General features: G+C 33.1%; 1 protein-coding gene across 1 annotated transcript; it reads left to right on the top strand.

Annotated features, from left to right (window-relative positions):
- Positions 1-469: 469 nt before the first annotated feature.
- On the top strand, positions 470-15,769 carry LOC136338841 (fatty-acid amide hydrolase 2). Its single transcript, XM_066281599.1, has 8 exons — positions 470-1,086; positions 3,658-3,877; positions 9,960-10,262; positions 11,088-11,227; positions 11,741-11,926; positions 13,258-13,460; positions 13,576-13,742; positions 13,969-15,769. Exons 1-8 carry the CDS (start codon positions 718-720, stop codon positions 14,145-14,147), a joined length of 1,767 nt encoding a protein of 588 aa, XP_066137696.1. The 5' UTR covers positions 470-717; the 3' UTR covers positions 14,148-15,769.
- The last annotated feature ends 37 nt before the right edge of the window (positions 15,770-15,806 follow it).

The raw sequence follows: 15,806 nt of genomic DNA on the forward strand, positions 1-15,806 counted from the left end.
ATAGAAAAAAACTCAATAATGCACCTAAAAATTGATCCCAGCGAGCTCAATTTTTCCTTACCTGTAACTAATGAAACAAAAATAAATTCAATCCTTTAAATGACTAATTTAAAATAAGTTTGGCACTGCCGCTTAGTACCTAAATTTTAGGCCAATAACAACACTATAACTAGCCACTAATCTTCAATGGTGGTAAGATTCGTCAGAGATGGTATATTCATGTTATGTAATTTTTTAGTCTTTTAACTTTTATTTATTAGAATAATGAAATTCAATATCTTTGCTACTGTATTTTCGTGTAATCACATATTAATTTTTCAAATCAAAACTATTTACTAAAAGGAAAGTACAACTGCTTAGCTGTTCAGCTCGATACCCTCAATGTGAGCTTTCAGAGGTTACATTACCACATTCATATCGAAGTCGGCTAGTCTCCGTTTAAACCATATTTTTACCGATCTCTATTGTCAATGTCAGCTGCACCTTGAATTGTTAGTATATATTTTTTTGTGTTTGTAGGTTTTTTCTTAGTAGATAAATTTTGATTTCATATGTGGTTCTATTCTTTTTCCTTCCAAATTGAAGATTTCGCTCAATTTTTAAGACTATTATAATAAGCTCAATACACATCGTCATTTGAAACACAAACTCTATAAGAAACTTTCCGTTCTAACCTTAAAATGTTCCTTTGACAAGTGAGTAAACAAGGTAAAACACATGTTGGAGTCTGGTGGGAAAATCTACAGTCGTCCACAGCGATGTCGACACAAAACTTCTCAGTTTATTCGCGAGGTTCGTAGGAGGGAATTCGCCAAATTTCTGAGGGCGATCGCTAAATCAAATGTGACAGTGCAGCAAAAACATTCAAGAACTATTTTTCAATCAAAATTTCTCGACATGGGTAACGTTAACTGGAAGGACTACGGTCGCCGGCTTTTGAATGTGGTGTTCTCGTTTGTGCAATACTTTTTCCAGTTATTCTTTGGAATTGTGTATGGGGGAGACAAAGAATCTATGCCATCTATTAAAGATGTGCTTCTTCTGGACTCGGCCAGTACTATTGCCATGAAAATTCGAACTGGGAAGGCAAGTATGTCCATAGTTCTGTCCAAGATAAATGCAATTATCTGAAAAGTAAGATAGGTATTTCAATTACAACAAGCCTATTCAATTAACACTCAGAGCACATTAGAACCTCCATTAGGACCTTCAGATTGTCCAGATAGGCAGATTGTAGATGAATTTTTCTGCTCTAGAATGTCTAGAAAACATTTTAAAATACCTTGAAGATTTCTTGAAATATGCATCTTGGAAATACCTCAAGTGTATGCAAAATACTTTACTGATCTGTCCCTTCAATTGTCCAGACTTTGGAACAGTTCCATTTTCATACTGTTACATAAAAAAATCAGTTTGATTTCTATATTTGTGAATTTTTATTTCTTTTAAAAATCCAAAAATAAACTAAAATTAACCACTTTGGTAACTTAGGCTGGAACTACCCAGTTTCATATCTGTAATTTTGTTAACAGTGCATGTACATAAAAATTACATTTATATCAATTAATTAATGATAATCCTGTTTAAATAGGTAGTGACAAGAGATATTCCTTTCCTTACAATCCTTGTAACTCAAAATTATTCAAAAATTCAGTGATTCTACATTCTAAATAATTTTTTTATGCACTGAAGGTTGACTGGTACTCTTATGTTTTTTTTAACAAAGGTAATTTTTTTGAAAATACTACATATGGGAGCACCCATAATATGAAGATGTAAATGCGTTGTGTGCTGTCGTTGTAGATCTCTTTAACCTGTTTAATTTTTCGATTACTTAAAATACCACGTGCGTGAGCGTTTATAGTGTGAAGGTCGAAAGATAGTGTTTGTTTTCCATATATGTAACGTATCTTAGGTAACAAGAGGGTTATTGAATAATGGTGAGTAATATTGAAATGTACAAAGAGCTACATGAAAAATGACCAAAATTGTAAAGTCGCTGTTTATCGATTGATTTTCAAAACTGAAAATTAAACAAGGAAGATGAGAGTGGTGTGTTACACGAATGTAAAATCTGTTTTTTTGGCTTTTTTTTTAAACAGGTTAATAATGACTTGCATATGGCTCAATATGTCTTTGATGAGCTAGCCTACCACATCAACAAAAACGAATATTGAATAAATCTTCACCATTAATATTATAATTCAAGATCTTTTTGAGTTTCATATTGAACTTATGCTTAATTTGGATAAATGTATTACTTTATGCAGTATATAGATTTTTTAGGAAAAATCGTATATATCCTGCCATGTGAAATACTTGTCCCTCAGTACTGAGTACTTCGAGATATAAATTCGGCTTTCGGATTATAATAATTCACTACCAAACGTTGGTGTAGAGTATTTTATTAGATCAATGTTCAGCCAAATAAAGAGGTTTATTTTTGTATTCTTCTAACAACTTTGATATAGATGTTGTTTATAAGACTGTTTAATAAGTGCTGTCTTACCTTAAATATTTATGACCTTAATCCAATACATTCGCCATTATAACACAGGAAGTTTTTAATGTATTCAGCCACCCAGCAAATTTTTTTTAGTTTTTAAGGTCAAGAATAATTTATTGTTGATATACGCTTGGAGATTATTTAATTGTCTCGTTAATTGTGTAATGTTCCAGGCGAGAATCCGACCAACAGTAATAGCCTCTAGAAGCAGGTCCGGCACAGCTTAATGTGTAAAATCTGTTTTTGCATAATGCAGGAAATAGCCACAAATAGACAGAATTGTTTTTGGGGATAGACGTCAATTTTCACGATGCGACAAAACGCCAAACGCCAGCCCTGCTTGGTGACCGCACATTACCATCTAATTTATGCAAGGATTGATGCTGTATTCTTAAATAGGCATAGCATACTTTAAATTTAGAATTTTGCTTTGAACATTTGACATTCCTCAACGTTGTAAGTTAAAAGTAACATGGAGATCGTCAACCCGAAAATTTTTCCAGACTAAAAATAAAATTGAACGATTTCTATATGGCACTTTTAGCCCAAAAATATTTATACTCCTGGTTTTATGGCAAAGTGCTAGATGATATGTTACATATGGTGTTGAGTTTCTATCAAACGCTGATAGATACTTTTCAGAATCTTCGTTCCATCCTTCTTTTATCGAACCACCATTAGATAAACAAATAAATTTTCAGAAACTTTATTCACCAGCAAGATACAGTATTCTCAAGAATTTAGATTAAATTTAGAAAATTAGCGTGAACAGAACCTCGAAATCGCTCAATATTCAGGAAGGAATGCCATAGGTGAGGTTGAGATTGAGATTGAGAGAAATGTGTTATATAACAATGCATAGTATTAAACGGATTCAAGTCAGTGTCCGATATACTATCTTTAAGCTCTTATTTCCGGTCCCATAGTTTACTTTCACATGCTCTTGACTAGAAATTAAATTGAATTAATAAAATACTCGTTCCTAAATATGCACTGTTAACATGCAAATCATGTTGTTAAATGTGGTATCCTGGAGTTAAAGTCCAGAATTTAAATATAAACGTGACAGACTTGGAGGGCTTTATGAAAGTAAAATAACATACTGTATTGTAAAACATATTTAGTTTCAAAATCCTTTTATTACTCTTTAGATTACCAGTCAGCAGGTCCTCGATTCCTTCATAGAAAGGATAAAAGAAGTGAACCCGATTTTGAATTGTGTGGTGACTGATCGCTTCGAGGAGGCGAAAAAAGAAGCACAAGCAGCCGACGAGCTTATCAAATCAGGCACCTTTTCACAGGAAGCTTTGGCGAAGGAAAAACCGTTTCTCGGTGTGCCTTTTACAACTAAAGACTGCATAGCTGTTAAAGGTAAAAACCAAGCATGAATTGCATATATTACGGTTTTTATAGATCAGAACCCAGTCTTTTTCGTCTCGCACTCATAAACACCTAACCTTGGAAAGTAGGTATCAATATTCAGAAGAAGTATCTGTGTATGGAGAATTAATGTCAAATCCTTTTTTTTTTACTTAGAACGTTAACTTTTATTTAATAACTATGATACTTTTTCAAACTGGTTCGTAGTTTCTTCAAATAATGTTATCCACGATTCTCTATACGCCTACTCATACCTGACCATCTATAAAACTAATGGGTCTTTAATCTGTACCTCAAAGTTTGTATTTGTCTATCAGCTAGCAAACCCTGAGCATATACCCCGCCTAGCATGCTTATTAGCATTCTGTTGAGGGATTAGTAAGTAAATGCATAGATTTTTAGGATTATCCCGTGATAGATGATCTCATTATCCCGTGGAAAATATGTGATAATGTTTATTTATACTATATTGTGCCGCGAGTGATGTTAATTAATATGTTCAGTGTATTTTACTATAACAAAATACCCGAAGTATTATTGATGGAACTAACTGCGGAGCTAACTAAAAATAAAATATTTTTTTGCGATTTTGAAAATGCCCTTAAACTTGAAATGAATGCCTTGATCTGCTACCTTGGTCTCTAGCTTCACATTTTCGTGAGGTTTGCGCCGTCCAACTGAGGTCATTGTTCAGAAACAGCATGCAAATTTCGGATTTAAAAAAATTTCAAAGGATGCCTCATTTCAGAATTCATGTGTATCAATGCTGTTAATGGGAAAATATTACTTACATAAACGCACCGTCCCTGACTCTGCCCATATCTACCGGGCGTTTTTAACTTTGTGCATACGAATTCGTACGCCAATTTTTCAGCTTTTCAGCATTTTTTAAAGTTTCAACACTTACAAATTTTTTCCGATTAAAACTGAATCCCATGTACATCAAATAATTTTAAAGGACCGCAATCTCAAATAATATATGGCTAGAAATTTATTTAGTGTTTAGTAGTAAGGATGGGAGTAATGAATACAATTGCTAACTACTAGTTTCTAATAACAGGTATTATTCAAACTGCATATCTGTTTTACATTACCTGAAAGTAATCATCAAAATATATTTAAATAATGTAACTTGGAAAACTAGAAAGTACTTAGTACTATATTTGATTGTAATAATTACGGATGTTAACCATTCGGGTTAAGGTCATGGTCGATTCATAAATAAATAGAAAAAACGATATTGATTAAACTACTAGCTGTTTATCGAAAAAGTAATGAAAACAACTTAAAATAGGAAAACCCCAAGCAAAACTGTATTGTTAAGGCCTTGGTAAGTTCAGGGCTTTTTGTCCATATATTATACAGAGTGTGACATGGAAATCGGACGTTTTTGAAATAAACAAACTTATTAGTTTTAGATATACAGGGTGTCCTCGAATTACGTGGCCAAAATAATACCGCAGATTGTTTGAGTGAAAATAAGTCGATTTAACTAAACTTCCCTCAGTCCAAAAGTTGATAATTATGGAGCTACAGGGTGTTAAAGTTGAAAAAAAAAATCACATTTTCTTTAATATCTTTCGATTTCTTTGAGTTAATTTCACGAAATTTCATATTTGAGGGTGTTTTAGGATACGAAATTCAAATTTATTAACGATTTAGTTGTTTCTTCTAGGGGGCGCCACAAGCGACCATTAGGACACATTTAAATCTCTGTAACTTTTTCGTGCACGGTGTATATTATTTTGGTATTTAAAAACCTTTTTCCCTACCTTTTATACTTAGAAAAGGTATAGTTTATTGACGTCGCTAGAAGCAACGGTTTTGGAGAAAAACGCATAATTCTAATGCGCTGCATATTTGCGTTAGCGCTTTTAAGTAAATAACTCAGTTGGCTATGTTTTTAATTGACATTTTAACACTTGAATTTGTTTCTCAAATGTCAGTTTTTTTATTTAGCCCTCAGTTTTTCTTGTCAGTTTCGCTTCTTGTTCCTGTAAATATCCATAAGTATGGCCAATAAATTCACTTATTCTGAAATGGTGGATATGCTGTTAGTTTATGGACTTTGCCGTTGTAATAGTCAAAATAATATCTGATTTTGAAAACTTATTGTTATACCTTTACTAATAATTATTTTTGAAAAACTTAATTTTTTTTAACGGAAAATTATTTTAAGGTCATTTGCATGCATCATCAGGCTTAGATGCATTTTTCTCCAAAACCGTAGAAAACCTTCTAGCGACGTCAATAAAGTATACCTTTTCTAAGTATAAAAGGTAGGGAAAAAGGTTTTTAAATACCAAAATAATATACACCGTGCACGAAAAAGTTACAGAGATTTAAATGTGTCCTAATGGTCGCTTGTGGCGCCCCCTAGAAGAAACAACTAAATCGTTAATAAATTTGAATTTCGTATCCTAAAACACCCTCAAATATGAAATTTCGTGAAATTAACTCAAAGAAATCGAAAGATATTAAAGAAAATGTGATTTTTTTTTTCAACTTTAACACCCTGTAGCTCCATAATTATCAACTTTTGGACTGAGGGAAGTTTAGTTAAATCGACTTATTTTCACTCAAACAATCTGCGGTATTATTTTGGCCACGTAATTCGAGGACACCCTGTATAATGTATTTTTTATTATAACAACAAAGTTCGACAGCAGGTCGAAAACAGTATTTTATAATCATAAACACAAAATTACATCTGGTATGTGCTGTCCATTCTCGTTGGCGCAATGTTGAAGACGTATCAAGAGGTCTCCGTTGATTTCGGTGATTTAAAGTTAGATTACTTCTTTTAATACTTCTAGTGTACGAGGCTTGGCTTCGTAGACATGTGCTTTCAGATAACCCCATAAAAAATCACATAAGGAGAGGTCAGGCGACCGAAGAGGCCATAATATATCAACACATCTGAACTGCAGCCACAGAGTCAGTACTCCTAACAAAACAATCATATATCAATATTCGACGTTCTAACGCTACATGGTGGCAGCTGAAAGATAACAAAATGCTATGACCTAAAGAATCACATGCCTGTTGAAATACAACCCTTTCGTTGTAAACCATTGCCAAGTACTATTCGTTCTAAAACCTGTTGGTTGCCATGTCGCACGTTGCACTGTAACTTTACCTTTAGGCCCTTTCAAAATAAAAACATCCCGCAGGCTCAGAGCGAAACAGTTTGCCAATAATTTAGCTCTGTCGAGGCCAATCATTACGTGCTTGCATTTATCAGCCAACCAAAAGTCGGTAGTCAGTGTTAGCCCCTTAAGTCGGATAACACAGTCACAAGCAAGACTCGTACTTATTTAATACAACTTATATTGTACACATAATATTTCAAGGTGATTCCTTTCCTCATAGTGATGTATTATTGTAAAATTTACCAGACATTTAGAAGTAATTTTGCTAAACAAATAATCGTAAAATCCCTGATAAATATGCTTCTGTATTTAGGCACAGAATTATTTTAATGAAATATGGCCGTCTGACCCTAGTCAAGCATGTAAAAACCGTGTAGGACTGATAAAACCCGCGATAACAGCCTTTATGATAAAAAAAGAATATATTAGGGCGTAATTATATCAGTAACTATGGCAAGAAAAAGTTTTTTAATTACTATTCATGTTGGCAATTATTGCACAATGATAAAGTGTCAGGAGCGTCAGAGTTGTAGGCAAATATTGAATCTACAGAATATTTAGTTTTTTTCCTATCGAATTCCGAATACTCCGGTAGAGTACATAGGTATAGTCAATTTTATTTAATGAATTGATAGCTATTTGATGAATATTTACCTATTGAAGCGCCATGATTTCTAAAATATCTGAAAACTAAACTTTCACCTACTTTCAGAATAATGTTCCATAGTATCTGTTCAGTGGGTTTCAGAATGCTAATTAAATGGTTAGGGGAGCAGCAGTGGCGACCAAGACACACCTAATCTCACCAAACCATTCTTGAGATTCAGAATTTTACAAACCAAACTGACAGTAAACAGCTTTTTTCATATGCTATTTTTTTATTCTCTAATATTTCGATTTAAAAATTATATCAATGGAAATAATTGCACTGATTCATAACATGGGAATTAAGCGAAAAGCCAGATATTATTCTACGTGTAAAATAATCATTGTTATCTTCTTAACTACTATAAGGACTCGCATATCTGGACAATTAATCTATTAATTAAAATAGCCGTTCCCATAGGTCTGAGCGACGTATGTGAAATTAATAATTAAAAGCCAACACTTTATTACTGCGTGAATGCAGCAAAAGCGATTGTTAGTAATTATACCGCTTGTGTCGGATTGGGACGAGTTGTGTAATGAAGTAAACAATTTGGGAATGTTGACAATTACATATTTGAACGATACTTCAAATATCAGGTGCCCTGTGTTTCCTGAAAATTACGAGTTCTAATTCAGACTATCTATAAACACTTAAACCCTTATTTGTTTTCGTTATATTTTGTGTTGGCTGGATAAAAATGTGAATCCAGGTATTTTTACATACCAATCAATAGTGCTTTTATAAATATTTAGCACGAACTTTTTTTTATTAATTCTGTTATTGAACGAACAGGTCCAAAATGAATAAAATAAAATCTTAAAAGCTCTAACTATCCGTGACTTATGATACATATACACCGTGACCGTGTGAATGCTATCAATTCTGCTCTAAATGACCCATCAATTTAGACCACCCACATGGGCAGTCCTACGGCTTTTAGAATCCCTATATTGCCACGTCACCACATTTGTCCCGTGTATTTATTATCTCAAACTTTATATTTGGAACTATTGTTTTCGGAAGATATAAGTTCCCAAATGTACTTTTTTTGTTTTCTTGTGTGCTGCAAAGTTCCAACAGTTTATGTCGCAAATGATTAGCAGCTAAGCTAATCTAGAATTTTTGAATTTGACTGCACTAATGGTGAATTTACCTAGCGAATGAAACACAATAACAGTTTAAAACTCCCACCTGCAATATTAGATAAGAAATAAGAGTTAATACCACCGAACATATTTTCATTCTAGAAAATTCACTGAATCGTGGCATTCTCATCTAGCGATATCAAAGCTTCGGTAACTCGTTAAAATAATATAAGTTGCTGCTCTTTCTGCTTCCAGTGCGTGCACGATGCAAGAAATGGGGGCTATCTAGTGACTTCTATCATAAATGTATGTTCTGTGCTAATACCACCACAATAAAAATTTAACCAATTTTTATCTTATTTTTAAACTTTTCCTTGATTCTCTTTATTTGATTATACGATGATGATTACGCAGCATTTTAGGTTAAGTAGACGCAGCAGTCTTAATCTTAAATTCTCAATATTTACATGACGAAATTCGTGTTTTGGTTAGGCGGCTTAATCAATGCAGGGGAGAGCTAAGTGGAAAGCTGTTGAGAATAGTTTAATTGGCTACTGATGGCTACTTCTTCCACAAGCTTTGAATAGCACGTAAAAACCCGACAGCGCCGTACTCATAATATAATTTATTATTATTAAATTATAAATTAAACAAAAATTAGTCAAAAAATACATCTTTTATTGTTATAACGATTGAAAATGTCCTCCCAATTCCTGGATACAAGTTTAAGCTCCAAAATGGAAGATACGGTTGAAGTCTCTGAATCAGCACAACTAATTGTTCTGTTTTCATAAATTTTCACATAAACATTCCTTTCAGCCATCCCTAAAGAAAATAATCTAGTGGATTTAAGTCTGGGAATCGGGCTGGCCGAGCAACTGACTAAATTTTTTTGTGATTATAGGTCATTAAATGATTTAAAAAAAACGAATTTTTTTAGTTTGATTACTATGGAGCTTCTGGCTTACGTTCCTTAAACGTTTATGATCCAAGCTTGCTTCAAGAATACACTCTAGAACTATAGTTGATGTGTACGTGACGGAACACCCTGCATACCCCGAATCTAAAGTGTCTGTTAATTTCTTGTCGAGCTCTTTGCGAAACTTCACCGTGACATTAAAGGACCTACTTTAGTCTTTTGATATGTAATAAATCATGCTTTTACTTTCATGGATGATTAAATATAGGTCTGATACATTCTGCCGGCCTATACTGCCGCAAACACATCCGTGCAGAATCGGATGCTGTCGTGATAGCACGTCTAAGACAAGCAGGAGCCATTCCTATTGGCTTGACCAATGTGTCTGAGTTGTGCATGTGGTGGGAGAGTGCCAATAAGGTCCACGGACGAACCAATAACCCCTATGATACAAGTCGGATCGTCGGGGGGTCCTCAGGAGGCGAAGGGTGCGTTCAAGCCAGCGCAGCTTCCGCTTTCGGCATCGGATCCGATATTGGGGGATCGATAAGGATGCCTGCCTATTTCAATGGTAAATAGTTGAAATTTTTAGCATTAATCTATTTGCTCATTAGGGAAGCCTACTGGACTTCTATTTCCTCTGAACAGTTGAAGTTTTAGGAAGTATTTTGATGTAGATTAAAGAAGTTTTTTTGCCTAAGTAGGGGTTAAATTAATTCTTTAATTTAAATTTTCGTATTTTAAATTTTTTATAAATCCAATTAAACAATAACCCAATCCAGATAAAACGTTATAAATAATTTTATATTAGATTTGTATAAAATTAATGTTGTTACAACTTTGTCCATAAATGCAGTATAAGTCCAAAGTCAAAATATAATTTCAAAGTTCTTAATGAAAGCTCGCACTTTAATATTTTCCACGCTACTGACGTTGACTCGGTGCATTTACTAACCATTTTTGTATTTCCAATTTCGCTTTAATGGTGGTGTATGCAAATTATAAGGTTTTCCACTACCTTAAATTGTTTTCTCCATTTATCATACAAACGATTACAGCATGATAATGAAGGCACCCTTCTATTTTTAGCCTCATTAAAAAGTAGTTCATGCTTAAAAATATATAAAATTTACTTACTTAGTATTTCATAAATCATGACTGGCGTTTACACAAACACTTTTTTTGAATTTATCAAATAATTATTTGAAATGTGGACTTTTAAACAATGGAATTAGTTTAGTTGCGACATGTAGAAACAGTAAAAACATTGTTTTGTATAGGGTGTCCAATGAAAATGTAACGCTTAGATTTTATCTGGGGAAATAATAATTCTTGTGGAAAATGCCTTTCCCTTATTTGTAAGGAAAACAATTGTTGGATAAATCGAAATTTGTAGGTGTTTTCGGTCATATGCCCACTCCTCTAACGGTTCCCCTCAATGGTCAATATCCACAACCGTTCACCGAAGAACAGAGAAAGTTTTTGAGGATAGGGCCGCTGTGTCGACGATCGGAGGACCTGTTACCCCTAGTCAAGGTAAGTATATAATATATCGATTTTTCCTTTAACATTCCACTAATTGAATAATGACTACTACAATTTTAGAAATCCATAAAAGATACGATTTCTCATGTGGATAAATCCGCAATTTTTGATTTTAAGGTTTTTCTTTCTCTTAAAAATATTAAAACCATTATGGTAATTTTGCTTTAATGCTTTTGAGCGGCTTTATCTTCATAATACTGTACTCGAAATCCAATCTTCAAAATAAACTAATTGAAAATTAACTGATATATATATATCGACATTAATTAATCCTTTTTCGTATAGACTGATCTCTTTACTATCAGTCAAAAGCTCAAAGACAAATCTGCTTGAAAATGTACCGATTATTCAAATGACTTCAGGAGTTGTTTATTTAGGTCACGTCAAAAGTCAAGCCAAAATCGGAATGAACCGTTTCAACTGATATTTATTTTACCGTCTTTCGACCTTACTTCACAGGTTTTTTATTTATAGTTACTGTGCTAACTTTTTGTCCGATCTTAGGTGATAACCAACAATTTGCCGGCATTACGCCTAGACGAATTTGTGGATTTAAAGAAAATCAAGTTCCATTATCAAGAAAACGACTCAGGTGCCAAATTAGTCTCGGCAGTTGCCCCGGAAATTCGGGAATTATTTAGTAAAATTGCGAAGCATTTAGAGAAAGCTCATGGCATCAAAGCCAATAAGGTAAGCCGATGTTTGTTAAAGTGCTATTACGGAAATATCTTGTATTACAGTCATACATGAATTTTCAGTTTTAATCTCTTTTAGATGGTAGAAAGTCGCACAATGTTAAGATTTTGCTCAGAAAAACTTTATTTGGAAAATCATACTAATAAAGATATCGGGTGTTAAATTTAAACACAGTCGAGGGAGATGAAAGATTTTTTTTGCAAATTAAAACACTAGAAAAAAAGTTTTTTAAATATACTTTGTTATTAAATTTTCTTTTTTATAAACAGTTCTTCTAAAGTTAATCAATCTGCTTTTAGATCAGCCTGTATAATTTCTAACTTATTTCAATTCTAAAACAATTAATTGTTTTCTCGATAAGTGTTAGTAAAAATGCTATGAACAAGTACTTGAACCGATTGCACCCGAACTTTACACTTTATTCACTTCAGCCATGTCTGAATTTTAAGTGAATTTATTCCAACTTTTAACCACTATTCATACGTAGTATCGACTATATTTTCCATTCAGAAAATGTCTATTGATCAATTAAATTGTTACAATTTAATTAATTAGCAGGTAGGGGACGTACATGTTGGTGATACGTTTCCTGGAAAGCTAATTGCATATTTTTTTTATTACTTACGGCTTATAGTTGTGGCGTGTCTCGTTTGTTAATAATGCTGATGAATAAGGTCTGGCATTGGGCGTATCTAATATATACTTTGTGCTGTGGAATAATAATTTATTCGTACGGCTAGTGATTCACATGTAGTATTATTACCGATGATACAACTTTGGATTAACAATTTCTGCCGGATCTGACAAGCCGAATAATCACTATTGATATTTCCAATCAGCAGACGAAGTGAAATCATTTTTAGTTTTTTTAGCATTGTAAAGTGGTCTACCTTGTGATTTTTTATTTTCTTTAAGTTAAAATTAATTTGGAAAATATCGCTTATTAATTACAACGACGAGCTTCAGTAAATGGAAAATTATTAAACTTAGGTATAATTAGAATATTATGAATATTAAATCCAACAAAAACCTGCTACCACATCAACATTTTTCACGCAGTAAACTGGAAAATGCAAATGGAAAATTTTCACCTCTTAGATCTAGAAACCTGCAAGTAAAAAACGTTTCTCATGATCAGTAGATTATGGATAACCAATATAACATATGTAGTACACATTTTGTAAAAGTATTAAATAAATAATGTTCATATATGACTCATAATTTCTTTTTTACATATAAATTTTTCTTGTTCGATTGATTTATCTTTGATAACAAACGAGAACAGTTTTTTTATACCTGATTTTTGTTTTTTTACCACCTTCCAGGTGCATTTAAAAAGATTCAGCAAAAGCGCACCCATGTGGTTCGCCAACATGAAGTCGCCATCAGGACCAACGTTTGCTGAGCAATTGACGAACTTGAATGGGAGGGTTAGTCCCTGGTGGGAGTTAGTTAGGTGGCTGGTTGGGAAATCGAATCACTGCTTTATAGCTTTGGCTACCTGTATAATGGAAAAAGGAGGTTGTTCGTAAGTTGCTGCAAATGACATTTTAACTTAAACCTTTGAGTTCCTCATTAAGTCAAAAAGTTAGGAATCAAATATCAGTGCCCAATTCCTACAATAACATTTCTCTTTGCTTCAGCTATGGTGACAAAAAATATCAATATTTGGTTAAGGAACGAGACGCTTTTCGCCTTGAAATGTTGGATCTGTTAGGAGACGACGGCGTACTTTTGTATCCAACGCACCCTACCTCAGCTCCTTACCACAATCAGCCTTTAGTTAAACCTTTCAATTTTTCCTATACAGGTAAAAAAATCTTTTTACAGTGTATCTAAACTAATTTGCCTATTAGCGTAATTATATTACGTGGATTACCCTGCATTCGTTGATTTTGTATTAATACGTGGACAATTGGAATGAAAAATTAACCGGTTCAAGTTGTATTTTTACAATACATATTATTTCATGTAATATCGAATTAATTCCGAAGTTCACTGCTTTTTACTTAAACGTGTAAGTTTTCCATTTTTAGGAATTATCAATGTTTTGAAACTGCCAGCAACCAATATCCCAATGGGCCTGGACAGCACTGGCTTGCCTATAGGTATTCAGGTGATTGCCAACGAATATAACGACAGACTGTGTTTGGCCGTAGCCAGGGAGTTGGAAAAAGCCTTTGGAGGATGGGTTCCTCCAGAAGTACAAGCCTAATACACTCGAATCCAGAGTTTGCATCCCAAATCTCTGATTTAGTTCTTTTAAGTAATGGTGTGATAACTTTGAAAGCTTTAAATGGATTTTGGGCCGGTGCCAGTCAATATTCCAATTGGTACTTTTCGGTTTCACTTAAGGAGGAAGCTATAATATAAAGAGTTTGACCCAAACTCGGCTCAAGTAAACAGATATAAATGTAATTCGATTCCTTCCCAATATTTTAGTGCATTTACATATTTATATATTATCACTATTTATACACCAAAATAGTTGAAAATTACATATTTTTCTATTGATTCTTATTGGAGTTACAATGGAGTATTGGCTGGAACGTTGTAATTCTATGTTGCGGAATAGACGAATAAATAAAACTGGTGTTTGTTCGAGGTTATTATTTAGATGAACGCAGTTTTTATCATGTGCCAAACTATGTTTGGTTTCGTTGTGCAGTGGTACTATAGTTGGAGTTTGAGCTATATTTTGAATATTGCCATTTGGAACAAATTTGTTTTCTGTATTGGGTAAAAAATCAAATGTTTCCTTTTGCAAACGGAAAATATACTCTTACTTAGAACCGGTTTCAATTTCCTGTTAGGGAGCAGCAGCTGTTAGTTCATAATTCACCGAAACATAGTGTTGTTTCACCATGCCGAATAAAAAATTAACTAATAGTTGGGTTAAAGACAGCTCTATATAGTGCCTTCACAATTGAAAAACACACTTTATTTGATGGTTCCCTTAACTGTAAGTTACTTCACACGCAGGCCAACCGAACACTGAAGAACCGCCACAAAACATTATCTTCAGTATGAAAGACTCCCATAAGCAAGTTATTAACTGACAACTTTTGCTTCCCAGCTGGACATTAAAAAACCGGTCCTTACATGTAGAGTTTAACAATAAAAAAATGTTATTCCTATGAAAATTTCATTTATGCGGTTACTCAAATGTATATGGTAACAAAGTTAACCAAATAATCAAAAACTTTGCTGAATTCCCGAAATTTATTTAGGAAATACGTTAAAAATGAGATTATATGGGCAAATTAAATACATTCATGCATTGAAATGATCACTTAAAATAGTTCAAAATTGTATGAAAGAAAAAAATATATTTTTCCTGCTATGTTTTGAAAGTTATACGAATTATGCCAAGCGATATATTTGATGTTGAATGTTTTGCATGCACTTTACTGAATAGTATTCATATTAAGAGCCAAATAATTATTTTTGAATCTTTATATTTTCATATTAACGGATTTTTGGAAGTTTAAACCCAAAAATATCATTGTATATTTAAGTGTTTGGCCCAACTATAATTTTATTACTCAACTGCATTTATGAGCATTAATATATGTGTGGAATTTGGCTGTAAAGTTTGTGTTTTGTGCAGAATTTTAAAAACATATTTCTGCAAACTTCACTGTTTCAATATATTTTCAAAACATGTAAATAAACTAAGGTTAATTGATATTTTCTCTATTCGTAGAGTTCCTTGGATATAATTACCAGATTACACAAGTCAAACGGCGTTATTGATTAGTTATGTTTATTTTTTGTACTACACTTATTTTCTACTATTCTTGTCTGCATTAATGGAATAATATACCTTTAATTGGAGAGCTTGAGCTTCATTTTTCAATTTGCGGTCAACTCT

Source organism: Euwallacea fornicatus, chromosome 4, assembly GCF_040115645.1.
Source record: "Euwallacea fornicatus isolate EFF26 chromosome 4, ASM4011564v1, whole genome shotgun sequence".
Taxonomy (NCBI): Eukaryota; Metazoa; Arthropoda; class Insecta; order Coleoptera; family Curculionidae; genus Euwallacea; species Euwallacea fornicatus.

Bases quoted from the DNA above. Each gene is read 5' to 3' on its own strand.
- LOC136338841 (XM_066281599.1), top strand. From the start codon at position 718: ATGTTGGAGTCTGGTGGGAAAATCTACAGTCGTCCACAGCGATGTCGA. The intron at 11,228-11,740 runs GTAAGTATATAA...GTCCGATCTTAG, and splicing joins ACCTGTTACCCCTAGTCAAG to GTGATAACCAACAATTTGCC. The intron at 13,743-13,968 runs GTAAAAAAATCT...TTCCATTTTTAG, and splicing joins TTTCAATTTTTCCTATACAG to GAATTATCAATGTTTTGAAA.